This window comes from Sorghum bicolor, chromosome 6 (genome assembly GCF_000003195.3).
Source record: "Sorghum bicolor cultivar BTx623 chromosome 6, Sorghum_bicolor_NCBIv3, whole genome shotgun sequence".
Lineage (NCBI taxonomy): Eukaryota > Viridiplantae > Streptophyta > Magnoliopsida > Poales > Poaceae > Sorghum > Sorghum bicolor.
The window spans coordinates 5,565,605-5,587,842 of record NC_012875.2 but is presented as its reverse complement, the minus strand read 5'-3'; the positions used below and the strand labels follow the sequence as shown (position 1 = coordinate 5,587,842).

General features: G+C 42.9%; 2 protein-coding genes and 1 long non-coding RNA gene across 4 annotated transcripts; 1 reads left to right on the top strand and 2 right to left on the bottom strand.

The window, feature by feature from the left end:
• LOC110436180 lies at window positions 11,207–11,967 on the bottom strand. The gene is made up of 2 exons (XR_002453914.1): window positions 11,558–11,967; window positions 11,207–11,457 (listed from the first exon to the last, which is right to left on the bottom strand). It is a non-coding gene; the product is annotated as an uncharacterized LOC110436180 (long non-coding RNA).
• Window positions 12,092–14,208, top strand: LOC8067767 (probable inorganic phosphate transporter 1-4). 2 transcript variants are annotated; one of them, XM_021462552.1, is made up of 2 exons: window positions 12,092–12,189; window positions 12,264–14,208. In XM_021462552.1, the coding sequence occupies exon 2, from the start codon at window positions 12,331–12,333 to the stop codon at window positions 13,978–13,980; it is 1,650 nt and encodes a 549-aa protein (XP_021318227.1). In that variant the 5' UTR covers window positions 12,092–12,189; window positions 12,264–12,330; the 3' UTR covers window positions 13,981–14,208. The 2 variants fall into 2 exon arrangements, with proteins under 2 accessions (XP_021318227.1, XP_002447525.2); XM_002447480.2 differs by having other exon boundaries at window positions 12,093–12,189; window positions 12,267–14,208.
• LOC8067766 (probable E3 ubiquitin-protein ligase HIP1) lies at window positions 14,316–21,889 on the bottom strand. The gene is made up of 7 exons (XM_002446110.2): window positions 21,656–21,889; window positions 20,894–20,995; window positions 18,845–20,626; window positions 18,225–18,275; window positions 16,306–16,404; window positions 15,785–15,931; window positions 14,316–14,710 (listed from the first exon to the last, which is right to left on the bottom strand). The coding sequence occupies exons 3-7, from the start codon at window positions 20,504–20,506 to the stop codon at window positions 14,579–14,581; spliced, it is 2,091 nt and encodes a 696-aa protein (XP_002446155.1). The 5' UTR covers window positions 20,507–20,626; window positions 20,894–20,995; window positions 21,656–21,889; the 3' UTR covers window positions 14,316–14,578.

Here is a 22,238-nt window from a genome sequence, read left to right as displayed (position 1 = left end):
TTCTACAGAATCAAAGCTAGGGTTTCAATTATTCATCCAAGTAGAGAGGATCCCTCTAGTTCATCTAGTTCTAGTTCTAGTTCATCTAGTTCTAGTTCTAGTTAGTTCTAGTTGTAATCTAGAAAATAGGGAGAGAGAAGAGGAGAGCAGAGGAGGAGGAGCCGGATCTGTCGGATCTTCCTCAACATTGTACCTTTGCAGCAACTGGTTCGTTCTTCATCGTTCTCCAGGTTCTTCAATTCATAATTCCTGAGTTCTTTAATTACTTTTATTTACATTCAAGTTATTTACTGGATTCCCGCTTGCATCAAGTGCTCTAGTCTTTGCAACGCTAGAGTAGTAATTAATAGATTAGACGTGGTGTTTAGTCTTGCAATTACCTAGAATTGCATCCAATCCTGCGGATTGTTGTTGTAGCCCTAGGGTAGTGACAGCCCTAACAGTCGACGTATCCCACCTCGTTTGGATCGGTGTTTGTAGGACTGTAGTCAGAGCTTCCTATCCGCCTTCTCATCTCTTTCTGTGGTTAGTGTTCTGATGTCCCGAAATAAATACTCTTTGAAGTAATTCTTAATTCTTAGATTAACTAGAGAACTCTCAGGAAACTTCCTCTCTTCCCACCAAAAATAATTATATAGTTATCCTTGGGCGAGCTTGAATCTTAATTAGTACACTCACGTTCCCTGTGGAAAATCGATACTCTGGAATACTCCCGGGTGAAAGCTACATCGGTATCCATGCGCTTGCGGATTTTTCTATTTGCGTTTAAAATACCCAACAAGCTTTCTGGCGCCGTTGCCGGGGAACGGTAGCTGTGCTAGTTTCGAACCAAGTCATCCATGTATCCTTTTTCTTTTCCTTTTTTTACCACACTCATCTTACCATTTTCACCATATCACATGGATTTCACTCCTATCTATAAATTCTTTGCTCCAAAGGGCGAGTTATTAGAGCCACCACCATCATCACATCCAATTCTTACAGATGGCTACGACCTCAGCCCTGATCTAATAGCCATGATTCAGGAGCAACCCTTCTCTAGGCAATTAGATGAAGATCCATACACCCACCTTAGAGAATTCAAGCAGTTGTGCTCTTGCCGATCTATTTCCGGCATGACACAAGAAACCCTTAAATGGAAATTATTTCCATTCTCCCTTTTGGGAAGAGCAAAAAAGTGGAATGCTCATTCTGTAGGAGGCATTAATGGAAATTGGATGAACTTCGGGACAACTTTTATCTCGCTTTCTTCCCACTTTTTTGAATCGCTGACCTTAGAATCGAAATTCTTACATTCAAACAAAGAGAGAAGGAAACTTTAGGAGCAGCTTGGGCTAAGTTCACAAGCCTTAGCAATTTCAGTCCAAACCTTTCCCTGCCTGACCATGTACTGAACTACCACTTTTATCGTGGTCTAAACAAGGAAGCTGCTCTTCACCTCGACATTGCTTCAGGAGGCTCATTCACACACAAACTCACAGATGAGGGGAGAGCTATCCTAGAGAGAATCCTTGAAAATACCCCTTACACAGGCATTTATGATGAGTTTCCTGAAGAAGAAAAAGAAGTCGAGCCTGATCCTAAACCAAAAGATGAGGAACTTACAACCGAGTTAGAAATTTCACCTGACCCATTTATTAATTTGGTTGTAGAGACCTCCTGATAAGGGAATGCAAAACCAACTAAGGGATGATGAACCACCACCTTTAGAGTATCCCTTTGAATTCGAGGAAGATCTTTTTGAAGATTATGGAAACACCTCGAATTTTCCTATCCAAACACGACCTCTAGCAAGGACCACTCAATCTGTTCTAAGAGTAGAATCTGTTGACATAGAACACATCAAAAGCCTTTCGGCTATTCTGAGTTATGAATGGCTAACAGAAGCAGAGCTGTCTCCTAAGGTAGCTCGAATCATCACTCCTTCAACCATTCTTCTGTGCCAAATTAGAGGGTCCGCTAGGAAGGTCCACTACAATCCATATGTTGGGATAAATGTTATTTCCAAGGAGTTAGCTAACACTCTTTATCCCAATGAGTCCATAACCCCATCTCAAAAACTTTTACAAAGTCCATCTAGATTAATTCTAGAAAGCCATGGAGTATTAAGGGCAGTTCCTGTTAGAATCAAAGACTCTGGAATATGTCTAGATTTTCACAGTTTTGACATACTGGAGATTCCTCTCTTGATTGGCAGACCAATCATGAAACTTCTACAAGAACAACCACAATGAGGTCATTTAGACTTCAAGGTTTGGAATTCCACTATTGTTGTTCCTCTTGCTAGATCAATTAACACGATAGTGGAACCCAAACTTGAACCAGATCCTATTGAGGAGATCTTAATGCTGACTCAAGAGGAGATGGCCCAACCATTCTTTAATCATGAACACTTTGTTCAAGAAGAAGAAGAGTTGGTAGAACCCGTTGAGCTAGACAAAAATGAACAACCTTCACCTCCTTCGATAGAGTTAAAACCTCTTCCTTCTGGCCTTAGATATGTCTTTTTGCACAACAACCTAAAAACTCCAGTAATTATCAGTGACAAGCTTTCCGATTATGAAACACAACAACTTGTCACTGTTCTTGAAAGGCATAGATCAGCATTTGGCTACTCTCTCGAAGATCTCACAGGCATTAGTCCCATTCTCTGCACTCATCATATCCCTATTGATCCCAATTTTACACCTTCAAGGGAACCACAACGGAGACTTAACAATGCTATGCAAGAGGTTGTTAAGAAAGAGGTCCTCAAACTCTATCATGCTGGGATTATTTATCCTGTGCCACATAGTGAGTGGGTTAGCCCTGTCCAAGTAGTGCCAAAGAAAGGAGGAATGACGGTCATTCGGAATGAGAAGAATGAACTCATCCCTCAACGAATTGTCACTGGGTGGCGTATGTGTATTGACTATCGAAAACTCAACAAGGCTACAAAGAAAGATCACTTTCTGTTACCCTTCATTGATGAAATGTTGGAACGGCTTGCAAACCACTCTTTCTTCTGTTTCCTTGATGGTTATTCTGGATATCACCAAATCCCAATCCACCCAGATGACCAAGAAAAGACTACATTTACATGCCCGTATGGAACTTATGCATACCGACGAATGTCGTTCGGACTGTGCAATGCTCCAGCTTCTTTCCAACGGTGCATGATGTCTATTTTCTCGGACATGATTGAGAAGATCATGGAGGTTTTCATGGATGATTTTACCGTCTATGGCAAAACCTTCGATCATTGTTTGGAGAATTTAGATAGAGTCTTGCAGCGATGTGAAGAAAAGCACTTAATCCTGAACTGGGAGAAATGCCATTTTATGGTTCAGGAAGGAATAGTGCTAGGACATAAAGTGTCCGAACGTGGTATAGAGGTGGACAAACCAAAGATTGAAGTTATTGAAAAACTTCCACCTCCCACGAATGTGAAAGGAATCTGTAGCTTTTTGGGACATGCAGGGTTCTATAGACGCTTTATCAAGAACTTCTCTCTAATTGCTAGACCCCTAACTAGTCTCCTAGCTAAGGATGCACCTCTCATCTTTAGTGATGAGTGTCATGAATCTTTTCAAACTCTTAAGAAAGCACTCATCTCAGCCCCAATTATCCAACCACCTGATTGGAATCTTCCTTTTGAGATCATGTGTGATGCTAGTGATTTTGCGGTTGGTGCCGTTTTAGGACAAACCAAGGATAAAAAGCATTATGCCATATCCTACGCTAGCAAAACCCTGTCTGGACCACAGCTTAATTACAGTACAACTGAAAAAGAGCTTTTGGTTGTTGTCTTTGCTATAGACAAGTTTAGATCTTACTTAGTAGGGGCAAAGATAATCATCTATTCAGACCATGCTGCTCTCAAGTACCTCCTCACTAAGAAAGATGCTAAGCCTCGTCTAATTCGATGGATTCTTCTACTCCAAAACTTTGACATAGAAATCCGAGATAGGAAGGGAGTAGAGAATTCCGTAGCCGACCACTTGTCTAGGCTTCAATATAAGGAAACACATGATGAGCTTCCTATAAATGACTACCTAAGGGATGACACCCTGCTTAAGATAACACATGCAGATCCATGGTACGCAGACATCGTAAATTTTATAGTAAAAGGCTATGTCCCACCTGGTACAAGCAAAAGGAAGTTGCTTCATGATAGTCGTTTCCACCTTTGGGATGAGCCATATCTTTTTCGAGTCTGCGCTGATGGACTCTTGAGAAGGTGTGTTCCTATGGCTGAGGCTACTCAAATTATGGAAAGATGCCATGCCTCGCCATATGGAGGACACTATGGAGCATTCCGGACACATACTAAAATTTGGCAAAGTGGCTTTTTCTGGCCAACGATGTATGAAGATACAAAGGACTTTGTCAGGAGATGCCACCGATGTCAAAAACATGGGAATATCAACTCACGAAATGAAATGCCCCTCACAAATAATCTTCAAGTAGAACTTTTTGATGTATGGGGCATTGATTTCATGGGGCCATTCCCTATGTCCGGGAATTGCGAGTATATCTTAGTAGCTGTGGACTACGTGTCCAAATGGGTAGAAGCCCTACCTTGTCGATCAGCTGATTCAAAACATGCCAAGAGAATGTTCCATGAAGTAATCTTTCTGCGCTTTGGTATACCCCGGATAGTTATAAGTGATGGAGGTTCCCACTTCATCGACAAAATCTTTCGGAAGTACCTAGCCGACCATGGAGTTCGACACAACGTCGCAACGCCATACCATCCTCAGACTAGCGGTCAAGCCGAAACATCTAACAAACAAATTCAAAATATTTTACAAAAGATCGTAGATGAGATGGGTAAGGGGTGGAAGGACAAACTTCCTGATGCACTTTGGGCATATAGAACTACATTCAAAACACCCATAGGCATGTCACCTTATCAACTTGTATATGGAAAAACTTGTCATTTGCCTGTGGAAGTAGAGTTTAAAGCTCATTGGGCACTCAAAAAATGGAACATGGATCTCCACCTCGCTAGCGAGAATCGTTTGATGCAACTATCTGAGCTAGAAGAATGGAGAGAGAAAGCCTACCACAATTCAAGGATCTATAAAGAGAGAACAAAACGATGGCATGATAAGAGAATCAAGCACAAGGAGTTTAAGCCTAGAGATAAGGTTCTACTATTCAATTCAAGAGTTAAGCTCTTTGGGCATGGTAAGCTACGAAGTAAGTGGGATGGACCATACAAAGTTATTGACACTTCAACTCATGGAGCCATTACCATCCAAGACGACATAGGTAACACTTTTAAGGTAAATGGTCAACGCTTGAAAATCTATCTCGAGCCACAAAACAACCTGGTAGAGGAACTTGATGTGATTGAGTTCATAGAATTCTCACATTAAGCTCTCATAAGCTCTAGACAATTACCTAACCGTTAACATGCTCCATGAGTTTTGTTGTCTATTTGGGTTGTGCAGGATTTTAAGGCTTAAGAAGCGTGAGACCGAACGTGCAGGCCACAAGAGTGAACGACTATGTCAACATCCAGCTTGGGGGAGGCACCCCCACGTGTATCTAGATAAGTATTACTTTTCTTTCTTGGTTTTATTTACTAGTATTCGAAATAAAAAAATGCATAACCATGAAACCAAACAAAGTTTTTCTTTTGAGTACTATACAATAGTTTTGTGTAATCCTAAGTTTTAAATAAAATAAAAAGAAAGTTTGATCCAAGTCTAGGTAATTGACAAACATGATATGAGAAGGTCTGAGCTACTATTTAACTTGTTCCAAGTTTTGCTAGAGTTTTGGAGATTTTATCTTTAAAAAATCTAAAAATTCAGAAAAAAAAAATGAATGAGATCCCGTTTGACATATACCTAGAGTCTTATAAGATATAAATATTAAAACTGTGGGCACTTGCTTTGTTCAAGCCATTGTTAATTCTTGTAGTTTTGGTTGAGAGAATTATCATGCTCCAAAGATCAAGGTCTCTTGTTTTAAAAATATGAAAGATTCACTCTTCCGAAGTATTATTACGTTAGAGGCATGAGACTATGCAAAAATTTGATTCAAAAGAAAAAGAGTGAGACGAGAGGTAAAAATGGACAAGTGTCCGAAGTAGAATTAGGGGTACAAAGATACCCACCTGAGTGGAAAAAATGGACACGTGTCCGATAGTAGAATTAGGGGTACTTGGTGCCCACTTAAAAAAAGAGAGAGACTGAAAAAAAAAGAGAAAAAAATGATAGCCCATGGTCCCTCTAATAAGCAATATGCCAGTAAGAGATGACAAACTATTCAAAAAGGTCAAAGGTCTTGATCTAGGAGTATGACATTCCTCTCCCTTGCTCCGAGCATTGACATAGCAAAATGCAAAGTAAGTATGCTAAAACTTTTAAAGCTCTACTTATATATCTTTCGAGAAGAAGGCAAATGCCTCAGTTTTATTTTGGAAACTTACAAAAAGAAACTCCAGAACAAAGGTAAGACAGAAGAACTTGAGACATAGTGCTTGACTTGATCGTTCTGTTTTTCAATCACTTAAGACCTTAGTGATAACTTAAAAACCTTATAGTAAGAGGCATAAAGGTAAACCCTATTTTCTTGCAGATTTTAGCTTTGCTCAGGGACGAGCAAAGGTTAAGCTTGGGGGGAGCTTGTTGACGGTCCTTAATGCTCACATTTAACCGTCAACTAATCATGATAAAGGACTTATATGCAACCAACACCCAGACTTAGGGTTTTATCTAACAGAATTCCACGAGTTTTGGTGTTTGTCTATTTCTGCAGGGGGTTATCAGAAAATACGGAAGAAAGGCCCACATGTCGGGTTTACATACAGATATTAACGTGCCGCGCAATTTTCTATCATCTAGAAGACTCCAGAAGCCACGGGAACGAAGCGGAGGCAGAACAGGGCCTAGCCTAGGGCGCCCGCCCTAGAGACCAGGGCGCCCGCCCTCCTTTGTTGCCCAATCAGGGTCAACTTCGCGGATCGTGCTCCACCGACCTAAAGGATCAAGGAAAACCGTGCGATTAATGTCTGTTTGATCCAACGGCCCAGATTCATCTGAAAAGACTATATAAGCAAGGCCCCCTGGCCCCTGGAGGCATACCTCTTCTACAGAATCAAAGCTAGGGTTTCAATTATTCATCCAAGTAGAGAGGATCCCTCTAGTTCATCTAGTTCTAGTTCTAGTTCTAGTTCATCTAGTTCTAGTTCTAGTTAGTTCTAGTTGTAATCTAGAAAATAGGGAGAGAGAAGAGGAGAGCGGAGGAGGAGGAGCCGGATCTGTCGGATCTTCCTCAACATTGTACCTTTGCAGCAACTGGTTCGTTCTTCATCGTTCTCCAGGTTCTTCAATTCATAATTCCTGAGTTCTTTAATTTATTTACATTCAAGTTATTTACTGGATTCCTGCTTGCATCAAGTGCTCTAGTCTTTGCAACGCTAGAGTAGTAATTAATAGATTAGACGTGGTGTTTAGTCTTGCAATTATCTGGAATTGCACCCAATCCTGCGGATTGTTGTGGTAGCCCTAGGGTAGTGACAGCCCTAACGGTCGACGTATCCCACCTCGTTCGGATCGGTGTTTGTAGGACTGTAGTCAGAGCTTCCTAGCCCCCTTCTCATTTCTTTCTCTGGTTAGTGTTCTGATGTCCCGAAATAAATAATCTTTGAAGTAATTCTTGATTCTTAGATCAGGAAACTTCCTCTCTTCCCACCAAAAATAATTATATAGTTATCCTTGGGCGATCTTGAATCTTAATTAGTACGCTCACGTTCCCTGTGGAAAATCGATACTCTGGAATACTCCTGGGTGAAAGCTACATCGATATCCGTGCGCTTGCGGATTTTTCTGTTTGCGTTTAAAATACCCAACACTTACCTTTCCAGATCAAGAAGTTTTTACCATCAAAAGAATCAGGTTTCAACACGGTAGCAAAACCTCTAACAAAAAATGTCTATAGTTAGGTTTTTCGATTATTAGATAAATAGGCAATTTCCATATCATTTTAATTCCATAAATTAATATTATGATGATGACATATAGAAGATTATTAATTATAGAAATTATGATATCAAACATGTTTATAGCAATATGGAACATGTGATCAAATAACATGTGAAGCATGTGATTATTAAAGCATGAAAGCATAATATATATTGCATAGCAACAAGGCAAGACATATATCTTATTACAGCAACAAACATGAGACATCATATGAAATGATGAAACAAACCTACTAAAACAGATAGATAACGATATACAAAACTACTTGACTGAACCAACGAAACAAGCAGATAGAGCATATATCTTATAGCAGAAACAGACACATGGCATAAACAGAAACAACATGATTGAACTACTGAAGCATGTATGATCTAGAAGACGAAACACAGCAGGAAGATGAACAGATCATACCCTCCCATGCGCTCCGAGGATCTCAATTCTTGTTCAACTTTCATGATATAGACGATGAAGGTGATCTCTCCACTGGGAAGGAGAAATCCGCCCATGACCGCGTGAGGAAGACGGTGACGACGCTCGAAGATGACCACGAACAGCAGCAGTGGTTTGGGCAGTCGTAATGACGCTCTCCAAAAAACTAATTGTTGATCCCTCGTGCAAGGTCTCGAACGGCAAGGGCTTCGGAGGCACCTACCCTCTCGCTCCTCCATGCGCGCAGATTGAGATGGGAATTCCTTCTTTGCAACAAAATTATATTCTGAGTGTTCTCTCGTTGTACCAAAGACACATCAGAGTCTTCTATTTATCTTTGTGGCTAGAGAGGAAAGGAGGAGGGGAAAGGACTCCTTGTTGGCAGCTGAGGAGACGGGCATTTGAAGGTTTTTTCACGCAGAGTTGAAACTCCCTCAATTATTTATCAAAACACCCACAGATAATGAGTTGAAACTCTCACATAACTGAGTTGAAACTCCTGCACCGCCTGCCTACCCTCCACTTCATGCCTTTGTCCTTTTCTTAACTTCTCAATTTAAAGTGAAAAAACTCCCACCAAATAAGTCAAGTCAAGGACTCTTGGACTTCCAATCTGGTACAACTCATATTGTCCATAATTATACATCATAGAGTTTATTGATTTATTAAATCTAAATGGGTCTAGTCCATAATAAATCCAACAGTCTCTTGATAATGCTCTCAACTTAGGGTGTGTTTAGTAGGGATCTAGATTCTTGTAGAAACATTTTGAATTTATATTTTCTCATGAAATATTTCGGGTGATGAATTAGAATCACTTCATCAAACGGTTTGGATGTTAGCCTTGATTTTGATTTCCAAAACACTTTTTTAATAAAAAGTCATATAAATGAAATATGACTAAAAAAATTCTAACCTTTTTATAGGTGAAGAACAACTTTAATATAATATATTTTGGCATGTTGCACTAAGAAACGATTATAACTGAAAAAAAAAACCTGTATCTATCAGTATAGCGAAACCAGAATCCATGAGAAACTTCCGGCCTTTTGAGCTCCAATGAACAAAAACCAGAATCCGTGAGAAATTTCCGGCCTTTTGAGCTCCAACGAACAAAACATGAATCGCCCCACAGCATTTGAGGCTTAAAAATTAACGTGTCTTTGTTGTTTCGTTTGATAGCATTTCTGCTGTTTCTTGGTAGAATCAGAACCAAAACTGATTCAGTCTTCTAAATGGCCTCTAACTACTTTCAACATAAAATTTTTGACGTTGTTACATGTTTTGTTGTTATGTTCTTGCACTAACCACTAGCATCTTTGTAGTTATATTCTCGACCAAAAATTATACCCGTTTTGGTTTTCCTAGGTAGTTTTTACTATGTATCTAGATACATATAGAGAGATAGAAAATTAAAATAACATATTGAAACCTAGAGGGTAGCTAGGTTAATTACCTTGGATGGGAGAAGATATCTTTGGTTTCAAATGTCAATGTTCGAGCCCTGGACGCATTCTTGAGGTGGGAGCTCGCATATATGATCTATTTTGTATTTGGCAAAGAGGCCTTGATTGCTTGGGCTCCCGGGGCATATTCCCCTCGGAAGCTGGCATCAGTGACTTTGAAGTCCAAGTTTTCCTGCCTCATTTTCTTGTGGAGGTTTATGAGTTGAAGTTGATGACTCTGGCCTTGTGGCGTGGCCGAACGGTACTTGCCCACATGTTATATAGCTGCTTACCTTAGGTCTAGTCTTGTTCGAACCTTATGGGAGATTGCAAAAGGTAACTCTAATGGAATGCTCGAGGGTACTTGGAGTGCTATTGATTAAGTGGCTTCTTGCAGCACCCGTGTTTAGGCTCTATACAGTGCAAAGGTCAGAAACAACCAAATATGACTTAGTTTAGTATTCATGTGGGTTACAAGGACCATTTTGTTGACTCTTTATCCAATCTAACCCATGAACTTCACGCTATGGATAAATGATAAAAAAAAACTTATGTTAAGCCCACAATAATGTACCTTGTGTATGTAGTTGGCTTGAATTTCAAATCTTTTAACTCCTTTGTATGGTTGCCATCAATTATTCAAAGGGAGGATTGAAAGCATATAAGCCCCTATTTGGATTTTGGTAATTAATGGCAACACTTATGAAATAACATATCATGTGAGACATGAAGGTAAAAGCTTAGTCCACATGAAGGTGCGGACAACAAAAAAAAAGGAGCGTCTCAACTTTGCTACATGAGCGTCTCAACTTTGCTACACTTACCAATGCTCCTGCTTGATAACCCACCCATTGGAGCCGAAGAAATGCAAAACAGACGTCTCAAGGTATTGCCTTACTATGATCAGCTCGTCCCGTAGTTCGTCACACCACTGTAACTTTGCTCGCTAACGTAGCTAGTGGGTTCCTTGAACAGAGGTGGCTAGCTTTGTGAGTTGACAAAGGTGAAATACAATCTATATGTTCGCGTGGTTTTTAGCTGGGGAGTGACAAAATTAAAGGAGGCAGCAGGGAGCGAGGAACGATAGACTAAAGAAGGATTTTTTCCGTCTTTATCTAAGTTGATGATTGATCGATTGATTGCATCCCTTTTAAACTTGATGGGTTGCACGGTGGATATGGGTTACGAGTTCTACAATGTTCACACTTCACACCTAGAACCATAGCCTAGCCTTATTTCTATGGACCACTTTATTAACATCTTGTTTCCGCAACTCTACTTTGGGCTGCATTTTGCACAACTCCATGACCATCGCAAGGGATTTTCTTCTCTCTTGGTACAACCAAAAAAAGATATACCCAATATGGACATTGACAATTGAAACGCCATACATATTCCCTCAGCAAAGCGAACAATTGTCATAATTACTTTTTTAACACGTACACCTTTCTTCATTGCTTTATTGTTTGCTTCCAACAAGTAAACCGTTCAAAGGAGAAAAAAACAACAATGGAAAAGTCAGACAGGAATCTCTATCAAACCAAGATGTGTGTAGTGTACAGCACAACCTGGACACGTATGTAGAGCTTGCTCTGGAATCGTCACTTGTGTCCACAGGCCAGCACAAATGGTACATTGTTAGCAGAGACACATGGATGGTATACATAGTTAATCAGGAATGTTTTGACTGTTGAGAAGAAGCACCTGTATGAATGTCGTCAGTCTTCTGTATGACTGCAAGTGATAATCTTCTTGGCTTCTCTTTATATCTTCGTTCTGCATGACTGCATGCAGTAGAAATTAATAAGCTGGTACCTGCAAGGTATATAAGTCAATCCTGTAGAATTTGCTAACTGTTTCATGTCTGCAATTTATTTCTCCTCCTTTCAACCTGGTTTGTATCAGTCACATCCTTTTCGAATAGAATGGTTTGACATAATTTTCTGATTGTTAGTTCATCTCCGTTATATGTATCTTTATGCAAATCAGAGACAAAACTCCATGGAATCTCTTGATCGCTTTCGTAGTAAGAGGAGGAAAAAGACATTGTTACACTCCCAATAGACCATTCCAGAAGTTTAAAAGATATTACAAGTTAGCAAGTAGTACCTGATTCTCTACCGTCCACAAACTGTGTAATTTGACCAAACAAGATTTCGACACGCACTATACATGCCCTGCAGATAAAACAGTCCATAGAACTTAGAATGTTCCCGATTTATTCTACTGCATAGTCTATATATGTCCCAACAAGTCCCATATGTGCTTATATAAGTAGCAGCAAGTCTGCAGGCTCTTGCAATTCAATTCACACTTGCAAGAACACGTACATGCAGGTATATAAATCGATCACTCGCCTAAATATTGCTTTGTGGCCTCACTTCACGTACTGCTAACATCGATCGAGCAGCAGGTGATCGAAAAACGAGTGATTTCCTAGCTAGCTAGCCAAGTTGAATAGTTGGTCGTTGCGGAAAATGGCACACGATCACAAGGTGCTCGACGCTCTCGACGCCGCCAAGACACAGTGGTACCACTTCACGGCGGTGGTGATCGCCGGCATGGGCTTCTTCACCGACGCGTACGACCTCTTCTCCATCTCCCTCGTCACCAAGCTCCTCGGCCGCGTCTACTACTTCAACCCCAACTCCAACACCCCCGGCTCCCTCCCGCCCAACGTCTCCGCCGCCGTGAACGGCGTCGCGTTCTGCGGCACGCTCGCCGGGCAGCTCTTCTTCGGCTGGCTCGGCGACAAGCTGGGCCGCAAGAAGGTGTACGGCATGACGCTGATGCTCATGGTCGTCTCCTGCCTCGCGTCCGGCCTCTCGTTCGGGTCCACCCCCAATGCCGTCATGGCCACGCTCTGCTTCTTCCGCTTCTGGCTCGGCGTCGGCATCGGCGGCGACTACCCGCTGTCCGCCACCATCATGTCCGAGTACGCCAACAAGCGGACGCGCGGCGCGTTCATCGCCGCCGTCTTCGCCATGCAGGGCTTCGGCAACCTCACCGGTGGCATCGTCGCCATCGTCGTCTCGGCGGCGTTCAAGTCCCGCTTCGACGCGCCGGCGTACAAGGACGACCCCGCCGCCTCCACGGTGCCGCAGGCCGACTACGCGTGGCGCATCGTCCTCATGTTCGGCGCCATCCCGGCGCTGCTCACCTACTACTGGCGCATGAAGATGCCCGAGACGGCGCGGTACACCGCGCTGGTCGCCAAGAACGCCAAGCAGGCGACGTCGGACATGGCGCGCGTGCTCAACGTCGACGAGCTCGCCGTGGAGCAGCAGAAGCCGAAGCCGGCGGAGGAGGAGGAGGAGGAAGCCCTCGAGCGCCGCCGCCGCCGCGAGGAGGAGTACGGGCTCTTCTCCCGGCAGTTCGCGAGGCGGCACGGTCTCCACCTGGTGGGCACGACGGTGTGCTGGTTCACGCTGGACATCGCCTTCTACTCGCAGAACCTGTTCCAGAAGGACATCTACGCCGCCGTCAACTGGCTGCCCAAGGCGGAGACCATGAACGCCATGGAGGAGATGTTGAGGATCTCCCGCGCGCAGACGCTGGTCGCGCTGTGCGGCACCATCCCGGGCTACTGGTTCACCGTCTTCTTCGTCGACGTCGTCGGCCGCTTCGCCATCCAGCTCGGCGGCTTCTTCTTCATGACGGCGTTCATGCTCGGCCTCGCCGTCCCGTACCACCACTGGACGACGCCGGGACACCACGTCGGCTTCGTCGTCATGTACGCCTTCACTTTCTTCTTCGCCAACTTTGGTCCAAACTCCACCACCTTCGTCGTGCCGGCGGAGATCTTCCCGGCGAGGCTGCGGTCCACTTGCCACGGCATCTCTTCCGCTGCAGGGAAGTGTGGCGCCATTGTCGGGTCATTTGGGTTCCTGTACGCGGCGCAGAGCACGGATCCTGCGAAGACGGACGCCGGCTACCCGCCGGGCATCGGAGTGCGCAACTCGCTGTTCGTGCTCGCCGGATGCAATGTGATCGGCTTCCTGTTCACGTTCCTGGTGCCGGAGTCCAAGGGGAAGTCGCTGGAGGAGCTCTCCGGCGAGAACGAGGACGAAGAGGCAGCACCTGCGCAGAGTAACCAGCAGACCGTCCCGACGGATTTGAGTGAATAAACAGACAAACACTACGACTCCTACTTCAACGTCTTCTTGTACCTCCGTACCGTAGATTGAATAAACTAAGCAGCAGCCTCCGTACCGCAGCCCCCAACGAACGGAATGTGATGCCGAGACGACCGGTACAGAGTGCACAATGGTTTCCTTGTGGCTTCCGCTAAGAAACCACATTCGCCCATTTCGTTTACATTACAAAGGAACCGAGACATGGGGTAAAGGAATCAAGGTGAACGGAGTACAACTTGCTAGTCTCACCGCAAATCAAGCAACAAAAACAGAGATGATATAAGCGACTAATGGTGATAGCAAATATAGCAGATTGGCCAAGTAAATCGAATGTCATTGAATAAATTTTAAATCCCAAATCTAGGTTTGAACAAAACAAGGATGAAACTCCAGGGTCTACAGCCATTGGCTTCAGGTAAATGCCATGTACCACCTATAGTATAAATTCCCACATGTATGTTGATGATGGGAAGGTGTGTAACATGCTTGTAACCAGTTGCTAGTCTTGGGAGGGTGTGGTTAAATGACAACCACTTGCCCTGGTGCTGCTACCTGCTTTTTAACAAAGGAGGAAAAAGGCAGCCATGTCTTAGGTGTCCAGTGCTGTTTTCTTGCAGATTGGGCACAGATTTTTTATAACCAGCCATTGTTTGATGCATCCGGTGTGAAAGTCATGACCACAATCCAGTCTGCCCAAGTCCTCACCTTCCACATAGTCTTCCTGCAATGTTCAAGGGTCAACAATGCTCAGTAATGCCAATGAACTACCACTGATATCTCGAATTAAATGAGTAGAATCAATAATAATACTTAGCCAAAACAATAAACCCATTCTAAGTTAGAGAAGCAAATAAAACAAGAGATGCTCCCCACAATTATTATATTAACTCCTGAATTTTGACAAGAGCATTGGTGCCACAGACAATTAAAAGACAGGTTGCAACAAGAAACCACAAATCATCCCATTAACAATTAAAAAAGACAGGCCAACACTTCTGTGGACACTCCACACACAGCAGGGACCACCTTCCAGAAATAATCATGTGGTTTGTTCACAGTACATGGACATCCTACTTGTCAATTCCATTCCGGACATCATTCCGATTTTTCTTTTGGAATGGAATGTTTCGGTACCGGACAATACCAGTGTACCGTTTCAGAGTGTAGCAAAAATTTAAATACTTTCATCCATATGCATATTTATTTATTTTAAGGTATGTTTACTAATTTATACCTTATACATGCATGATATATATATATATATATGTTTGCACCAAAATTACCATTCTTTAACCATGGATGCATGTAGTCAAAGAAAAATACACTCCTTTACAGCAGCTGTTTACTTGTGTACTAGTGCAGAGACTAGAGAGAGGATCACTCTGTGAAACCTTGGGCAGTGTGCGTTTGCTAAAGGGCTGTCATGCATGCAGAATCTCCCTCAAAGCCAGCTGCTGTTCCCGGTACCGATACAACTGGTATTTAAAATTCCGGCCGGTACAAAGAGCAACGGCCGGAATGGCCAGTAATTTAACAAGTACAGGATGAAGTCATTTGCATCTCGGTTTGACAGATGGAATGGAATGTACCGGTCATTCTGGCTGGTACCGGAATGGAATTGATAACTATGCATCCACTACACCACAATCTTACATCATGCCATACTAGAACCACCAGTGAAAATAATGCAGTGGATGAATCATTATGTCAGAATATGGCATCTGATCTGTAAAATAAATTCCTATCAAACAAATCTATGCAAGCAATTTAAGAGAACACAAAGTTCTCAAATTACCTGGCAAATACAGCATGGTTCAACACCTGTTGGAGGATCTTCCAATGATATTAAGGCATATTTCCATTGTTTCATGTTACTCATAATATTTTCTTCAGTAAGTCCAGTGTTTACGTACCCAATGCGTTCACCTAGTGCCAGCAATTCCTGGAAAACACAGAAAATTGAAGTAGTCAAACACAAACCCAGTCACACCATGTGATGCCACAGGAACCACAGTTTTAAAACTCAAAGCAGCTACAAATGTACCGATTATATACTTCCACTACAAGCAAAAAATCAGTTCTGAACACGAAGTTAAGGCAGTTCAAACCATATCATGCAATTTAATCTGACTCCATGCTGAAACAACATTTTGAGGATATATGGTATGAGATATCTTCTTCACTAGAAAAATGACTAAATTCATACAAAATTAGTAGCCAAATATACCAGGATTTAAAATATCCTCCCCCTAATGTCCCCACAGACTACAATTCAAGGTTTTGGGACAAAATTATGATCAAGAGAAATGTTCATACCTCATAGGACATATTATCCACATCAAGCCGCATCTCCCGATGTCTATCAATCAAATTAGCTCGCCTCATAATAAGTGAGCGATCAATGAGAAGCAAATCCTGTACAAAAATAATACTGTTAATTAACATGGTACATCACAAATCAATCACAATGGTACATCTATTTGAAAAACAGATTAATTTGCACCATCACTGTCTAGATAATACTTTATTTACTCCAAGCTATAAACATGCTGATAAGAGCTAGATAATAAATTATTGTTATATCCTGGAAATAGTTCTGACAAAATTATTAAGCATCGGATTATATTACATCATTGGAGCGCTGCAGATGTAAACATAACAAAACTAGCACAAACAGTTTGACCTCAAGTTGCAGAAACTGGAACATGTGGCAGTAAAGGGCAAGGAAAATACATAGCACAAAGTTCTACTCCCTCCGTCCTTGTATAGTAGGCGCAACTCCAAAATTGCAAAGACCAAGGAGAAGTTTAATTAGTGCGTGTTTTCAGGGAAGTCTCTTTGGTTCCACCTACCAGCAATTACGGCGCACGGTTCTCCGTCACGAGACGTTAAAGAGCCATCAAGCTAGCAGAGCACTCCTTCACGCATGTACTTTTCGTTCTGGCTTCCACCGCATGCACATGCAAATCTTCCCCTCCTAACTGCCGCGTGCTAATTTCTCCACTCACAGTGTCATGCAGCCATCAAAGCCAGGAGCCCAGGACTAACTGACGTGCTATTTTTTCTCAGTCAAAACTCTCTCTTGGCGCCTAACTAAAATTTTTGTATTGGCGCCTATAGAGAACATTTTGGCAAGTGGCGCCACTAATTCCCCAGCCGTTTATCCTCCTATAAATAGGCAGCGCTTATGCACATGCCTTTCTCTACACACAATGCCTGGTTTAGATTTGAACGAGCCCATCAACTGGGATGAGATTGGATTTTGAGGGAGCCGTAGTTGATTTCGCCTGTACTCGAGTCTTCTCTGGCTTGTCCTCTGCCATCACCATCACCTGGAGCTACTAGTACAACTCCAAGGAACGAAGAGATGTAAGCAAGGAGCTAGTAGGACAAGCTTTTTGCCGTACTAGTACTACTCCTAAATATACTCAGCTCCTGTGCGTCTCCGTGAGAGAGTAACGTCTAGGACTAACGGCAAACAAGTAGTCCGATAAATTGAGCCGCCAGAGTTAAATGCATCACACAGAGCTAAGCCAGGCACGCGTAGCGAACAGACGCGCCGCCTGTATACGCGGACAATTAAAAAAAGTAGTTGCGCCTACTATACAAGGACGAAGGGAGTATAAAGAAAGCTTTTAGTATAGAATTTCTTTCTCATTAGTAAAATAATTTGGACCTTTGAATCTTATTACCTGGCACCATATATGCACTGATAAATGGTTGCAATTTATTGCCAACATTGTTAAGCAAAATAACTAGCGACCTATTGTACAGAAAGTTGCACACCAATCTATCTTATTGGATTAAGTAGCTGAGGAAGTTTCCATGCAACATTTTTATGGAAAAACAACCCAGAATAGCTGCCTAACAACGATCTCTAATTTCTCTTTAGACAGTTAATCATATAGAACACACCACTACTCGTCTATGCATCCATTCCAGTCTGATTCATCCAGAGAAGTAGTAGTACATGCAGTGTTGTAGACGTGGATCCATTCAATGGCCAATACGCACTCCCACACCATGTGAGGCTAGGCCTCCAAATGTTCCCAAAGGTATGAGCATGTGTGGTGTGCGTGTGCAAGTGCATTTGTGTGTTAACAATATATCATCAAAGTCAAAGGAGTTCAACCCTCTAATAGACTAATTTCAGGTGATTCAATCACGTATGCAATTGACACAGAATGTTGCACCCGGCGCGCTATAACAATATGCAAAACATAAGTAAATCTGACCTCCAATCGTGCATTTCTCCCCTGACGAATCTGATCGAAAACATTGCGGATCTGTGTACGAAAACAGGAAACATTCAAACTCAAAATATGGCAGGTAAAGCTAGTAGCACAGTAATAAATAACAATAATTCTTAAAAACAATTAAATTCACAGATATTTAAGACCAAATGTGATGTCGAGTGCTAATTTAGGGAGTAGATCATTGGTTGCCATAGTGGACACAACTAGTATGGGTATTAATGAAAATAATGAATACAATGTTATGGAGCATGATATGATACTAACAAATGTTAATTTCAATACTGGCATCGGAAATTGCATGAAAATGTGTTCAAAGAGGCATATATAGAGGGGGGGAAATGGCATCCAGCAGTGCACATCAACATAAAAGCATTCAAATTCGATGGGATCAGCTGGAGCACTTTCATGGCGTGATAAGCATCTCATCAGTAGAAAATTTGGATGAAATCAACTGGAGCTTTTTCATGGCCGAAATATCAAAAGAATTAAATATCTCCAATCATTTCCACAGGACATGATGATGATATAACATAATGAAATTATCATATATAAGTACTAAGGAAGCCATCAGTTCAATGAAATGATTCGAGGGTAGTTACCTCTGACATTGGCCTGCCTCCTTCCCTTGAAGCTATGGTCTGCATAAAAGACTGAAGGTCCAAGTAACCAGAGCTCTGCCTGTCTATGGAGGAATGACCAGGTCTTAAGGAGTGCTGCTGATGGGCACGAGAGCTTGATCCTGGCTGATGACTCCTAATCTCATGTGACGTGGATGAAGTTCCACGTTGCTGCAATGCGATGCTTGAACTTCTAGAATGAGAAGCACCAGCAGAAATTAAGGACCTCCTGGACACATCAGATGAACCTCTTATAGTTGTACTTGGCTGAGATGCATTGAACCCAGCGACTTGTGGAGCTCCAACATTAACAGCAGGTCTAAGCATGGAACTAGAGCTGGATCCAGAATTTTGCTGGTTACTTCTGCTTCCAGATGCAGATAAGAAATTTGTTGAATCAGCTGTAAACAAAGAAGAACCTAACAGAAGGGGCTCAGGATAATCGCTTCCCAACAAGCTTGTACTGGGATCTTGTGAAGCAGGTATCGGCATTGTAGAACCAGAAGAAGTGGAAGAATTCCCAATTCTTGACCCAAAACTAACATTTGATGAAGGTCGGTGAAGATTTTGTGAAAATTGAGTAACAGTGGGCACATGAGGTCGACTATGAGAACCAGCAGAAGAGCTCACTTGTCTAGGTTGCACTGGAATAAATGATGACTGCTGCTGTGTAGACTGATAAGCTGAGCACCTGAAACTCCCCTCAGGTAATAGACTGGGAAGCGATTGATCATAATCGCTAGGGTTTATTCGCATCCGTGTGTTTCGCACGAATTCGTTTGCATGTGGATCACTATATGAAGAATAGTGATCAGACAAAGTAGAGCTTGCAGCAATATTAGTACTCTGGTTTAGCTGTTCCACAGGAGGATATGGAACATTAAAATTTGTTGCGGTGGGGATAGTCAAACTTTCACTGGTGGTCGGTGGAGGTAGCAGAGTATTATGGTGACGATTGCGTGAGCTTCCATTGGCAGAAGACTCTGCATGACATCCATCAAGATACTTTCTCTTAAAGGCTGGATGATGACTGTCTTGGCCTGCTGCACCATCAAAACACTCTGCATTCCGTGAAGAACTTCCTATAGCATCCGAAGAAACTCCATGATGCAGAATACGCTCAGTTATGAAAGAGCCCCTGTGGGCTGTGACAGTATTTGCTCTTGATTGTCCATTACCATGTACAAGATCAACATCATCAGAGCCAAATTGATCAGCCTGATTAATGTTGAGGTCTATGTTTAGGTTGTGTGAAGGCAATGAACTAGTGCCTTCATGTCTCCTCCTGTCTATACTTAAGGGGCCTCCGATAGACAAAGAAGAGGCAAGATGATCCCTTTTTGCCTGGAAAAAGTTGCCATGATCAACTAAGCATCCCATTGAGCTAGATCCAGCTGGTTCCCACAAGCTCAAGCTTGTATTTTGCTGACCGATCAGGCTTCCACTTGGCATTCCCACCTCATGACTATTGAGCAAATAGTGTGGGTAGTCCTCATGCTCTAATGCATTTGGGAGTAAAATCTGTTCATCCACGTTAGAGTTGTTGGGAAGTAAATTCTGCTGATCCATGACAGGGTTGCTAGAACTAGAACCAAGCTGGCAAGTCTCTGAGGAAGACAGCATGGTGATCCTATTATGTTGCATCAAGGATTTATTGTATCCCTTGGCAGCCAATTGATTTCAATAAAAACAAGTCATGACCCAAAAATGGCAATGCTTTACAACACCAAGTATGTCAACCCGGCAAATACTGACAAAAGCAACCTGGCAAATACGACAAAAGGATAGATTTGTTAAGTAGAAAAGAATCAGCATTCCAGTTCAGCATATATCAAAATAAGCAAAAGCCAACTGAAATAAATTAAGTCAGAACTGGACAGCTGCATCGTTGGGAATCCTTAAAGCATAAAGATGGAATATTAAGCAGAAATGCAGAGTACACGTAATCAGAGTTACTTTTGCAGATTATACTCAAAAGGAAATAATGCAGGATTTAAGAGAAATAATGTAGGCAGCCAATGATATGCATACCTTAAGTACAACAACAATACGTTATTAGACAACTGGCGGAAACCGCTGGAAACTGTAGCGGCCAACTGAAGAAAACTAGACACTGCTTCCGTTCCGTATATTCTGTCAAATAGAAACATCACAAGTCAAAGACTTTTTTTTTCCGGCAACAGGGAACATCACAACCTATAACATCTGAAAGCAGCATAAGCATATTATGGTTACACAAAAGAATAGGGTTAGCAGCTTTAACACCAAACAGTGTGCTCTGCACGAACGTACAGATCATTTCATTTCAGAAATATATGTAACCCTATTGCAGATAAGTACCAATGGCTATTGATTTCGTGGCGGACTAAACATTTGCACGATATACAAGCGACGATACTGCTACCGAATTCCAATCCATGCAAGTACTCCATGTCTGCACATCCATTTCACGACAAAAACTCTCGTTTCTACTCCATTCCGCCGAGGATAAGTGATGTTTTTACCACGGAATCGTAACCCTAACCGCAACTGAGCTCGAATCGACGAAAATCCCGTCCGACAGTCGACGAGTTCAGCAGGAAAAACACCACCAGATCCGTCCCCCAAAATCCACCACAGATCTCAACCCCTACGCCCCAGCAGAGCCCCCCATCCACCCCTCATCCCCCCGGACCTCTAACCCACGAGCTCAACCCTATCCACCCACCGGCCGACCTACCCGAACCCGACGCCAGGCAGGCAACAGGACGAAAAAGGCCATGAACAGGAGGAAGCAGGCGGCGAGAAACGTACGGAAGCAGCGCGCCGCCCGGGCTTCGATCGGCGTCCCCCGCGAGCAGTCGGCCCCGATCGGCGTCGATCGGGGGCGAGGAAGGGAAGGGAGACGGGGGGGAGCCCGGCGCCGCTTGCTGCTTTGTCCCCTTCCGACCGCGTCCGGCGTGCTCGAATGTATCGAGAAGGGAGGTGGAGACGAGGAAGAAAATGAGAGGGGGTTGCGGCGTTTTTTGGGGGGAGAGACGAGAGACGGGGTGGGTGGGTGGTGGAAAGGGAGGAAAGTGGGCGACGCAGCGGAACCCACGAAAAGAAGAAAAAAAAAAAGAGAGAGAGAGATAATCGCCTGCCTGCGGGCGGGTCCCCGGCCGTTGGATGCGCCGCATCGACGGGTGTGGGTGACTGGATGGAGGAGTGTGAAACCCCCATCCGCCGTCCGTCCGCCCGTCCACCCTCTCGCAAGGCATGATGATTTAAAACTGCCTGTCATAAATGTTTGTTGATGCTGGCGCTGGCCACTGGATTTTGGGATCTTCTCTAGGTGCCCGCAATTTATTAGAGACAGAGGTAGATGTCATTCTTTATTTATGTATATAAAGAAAAT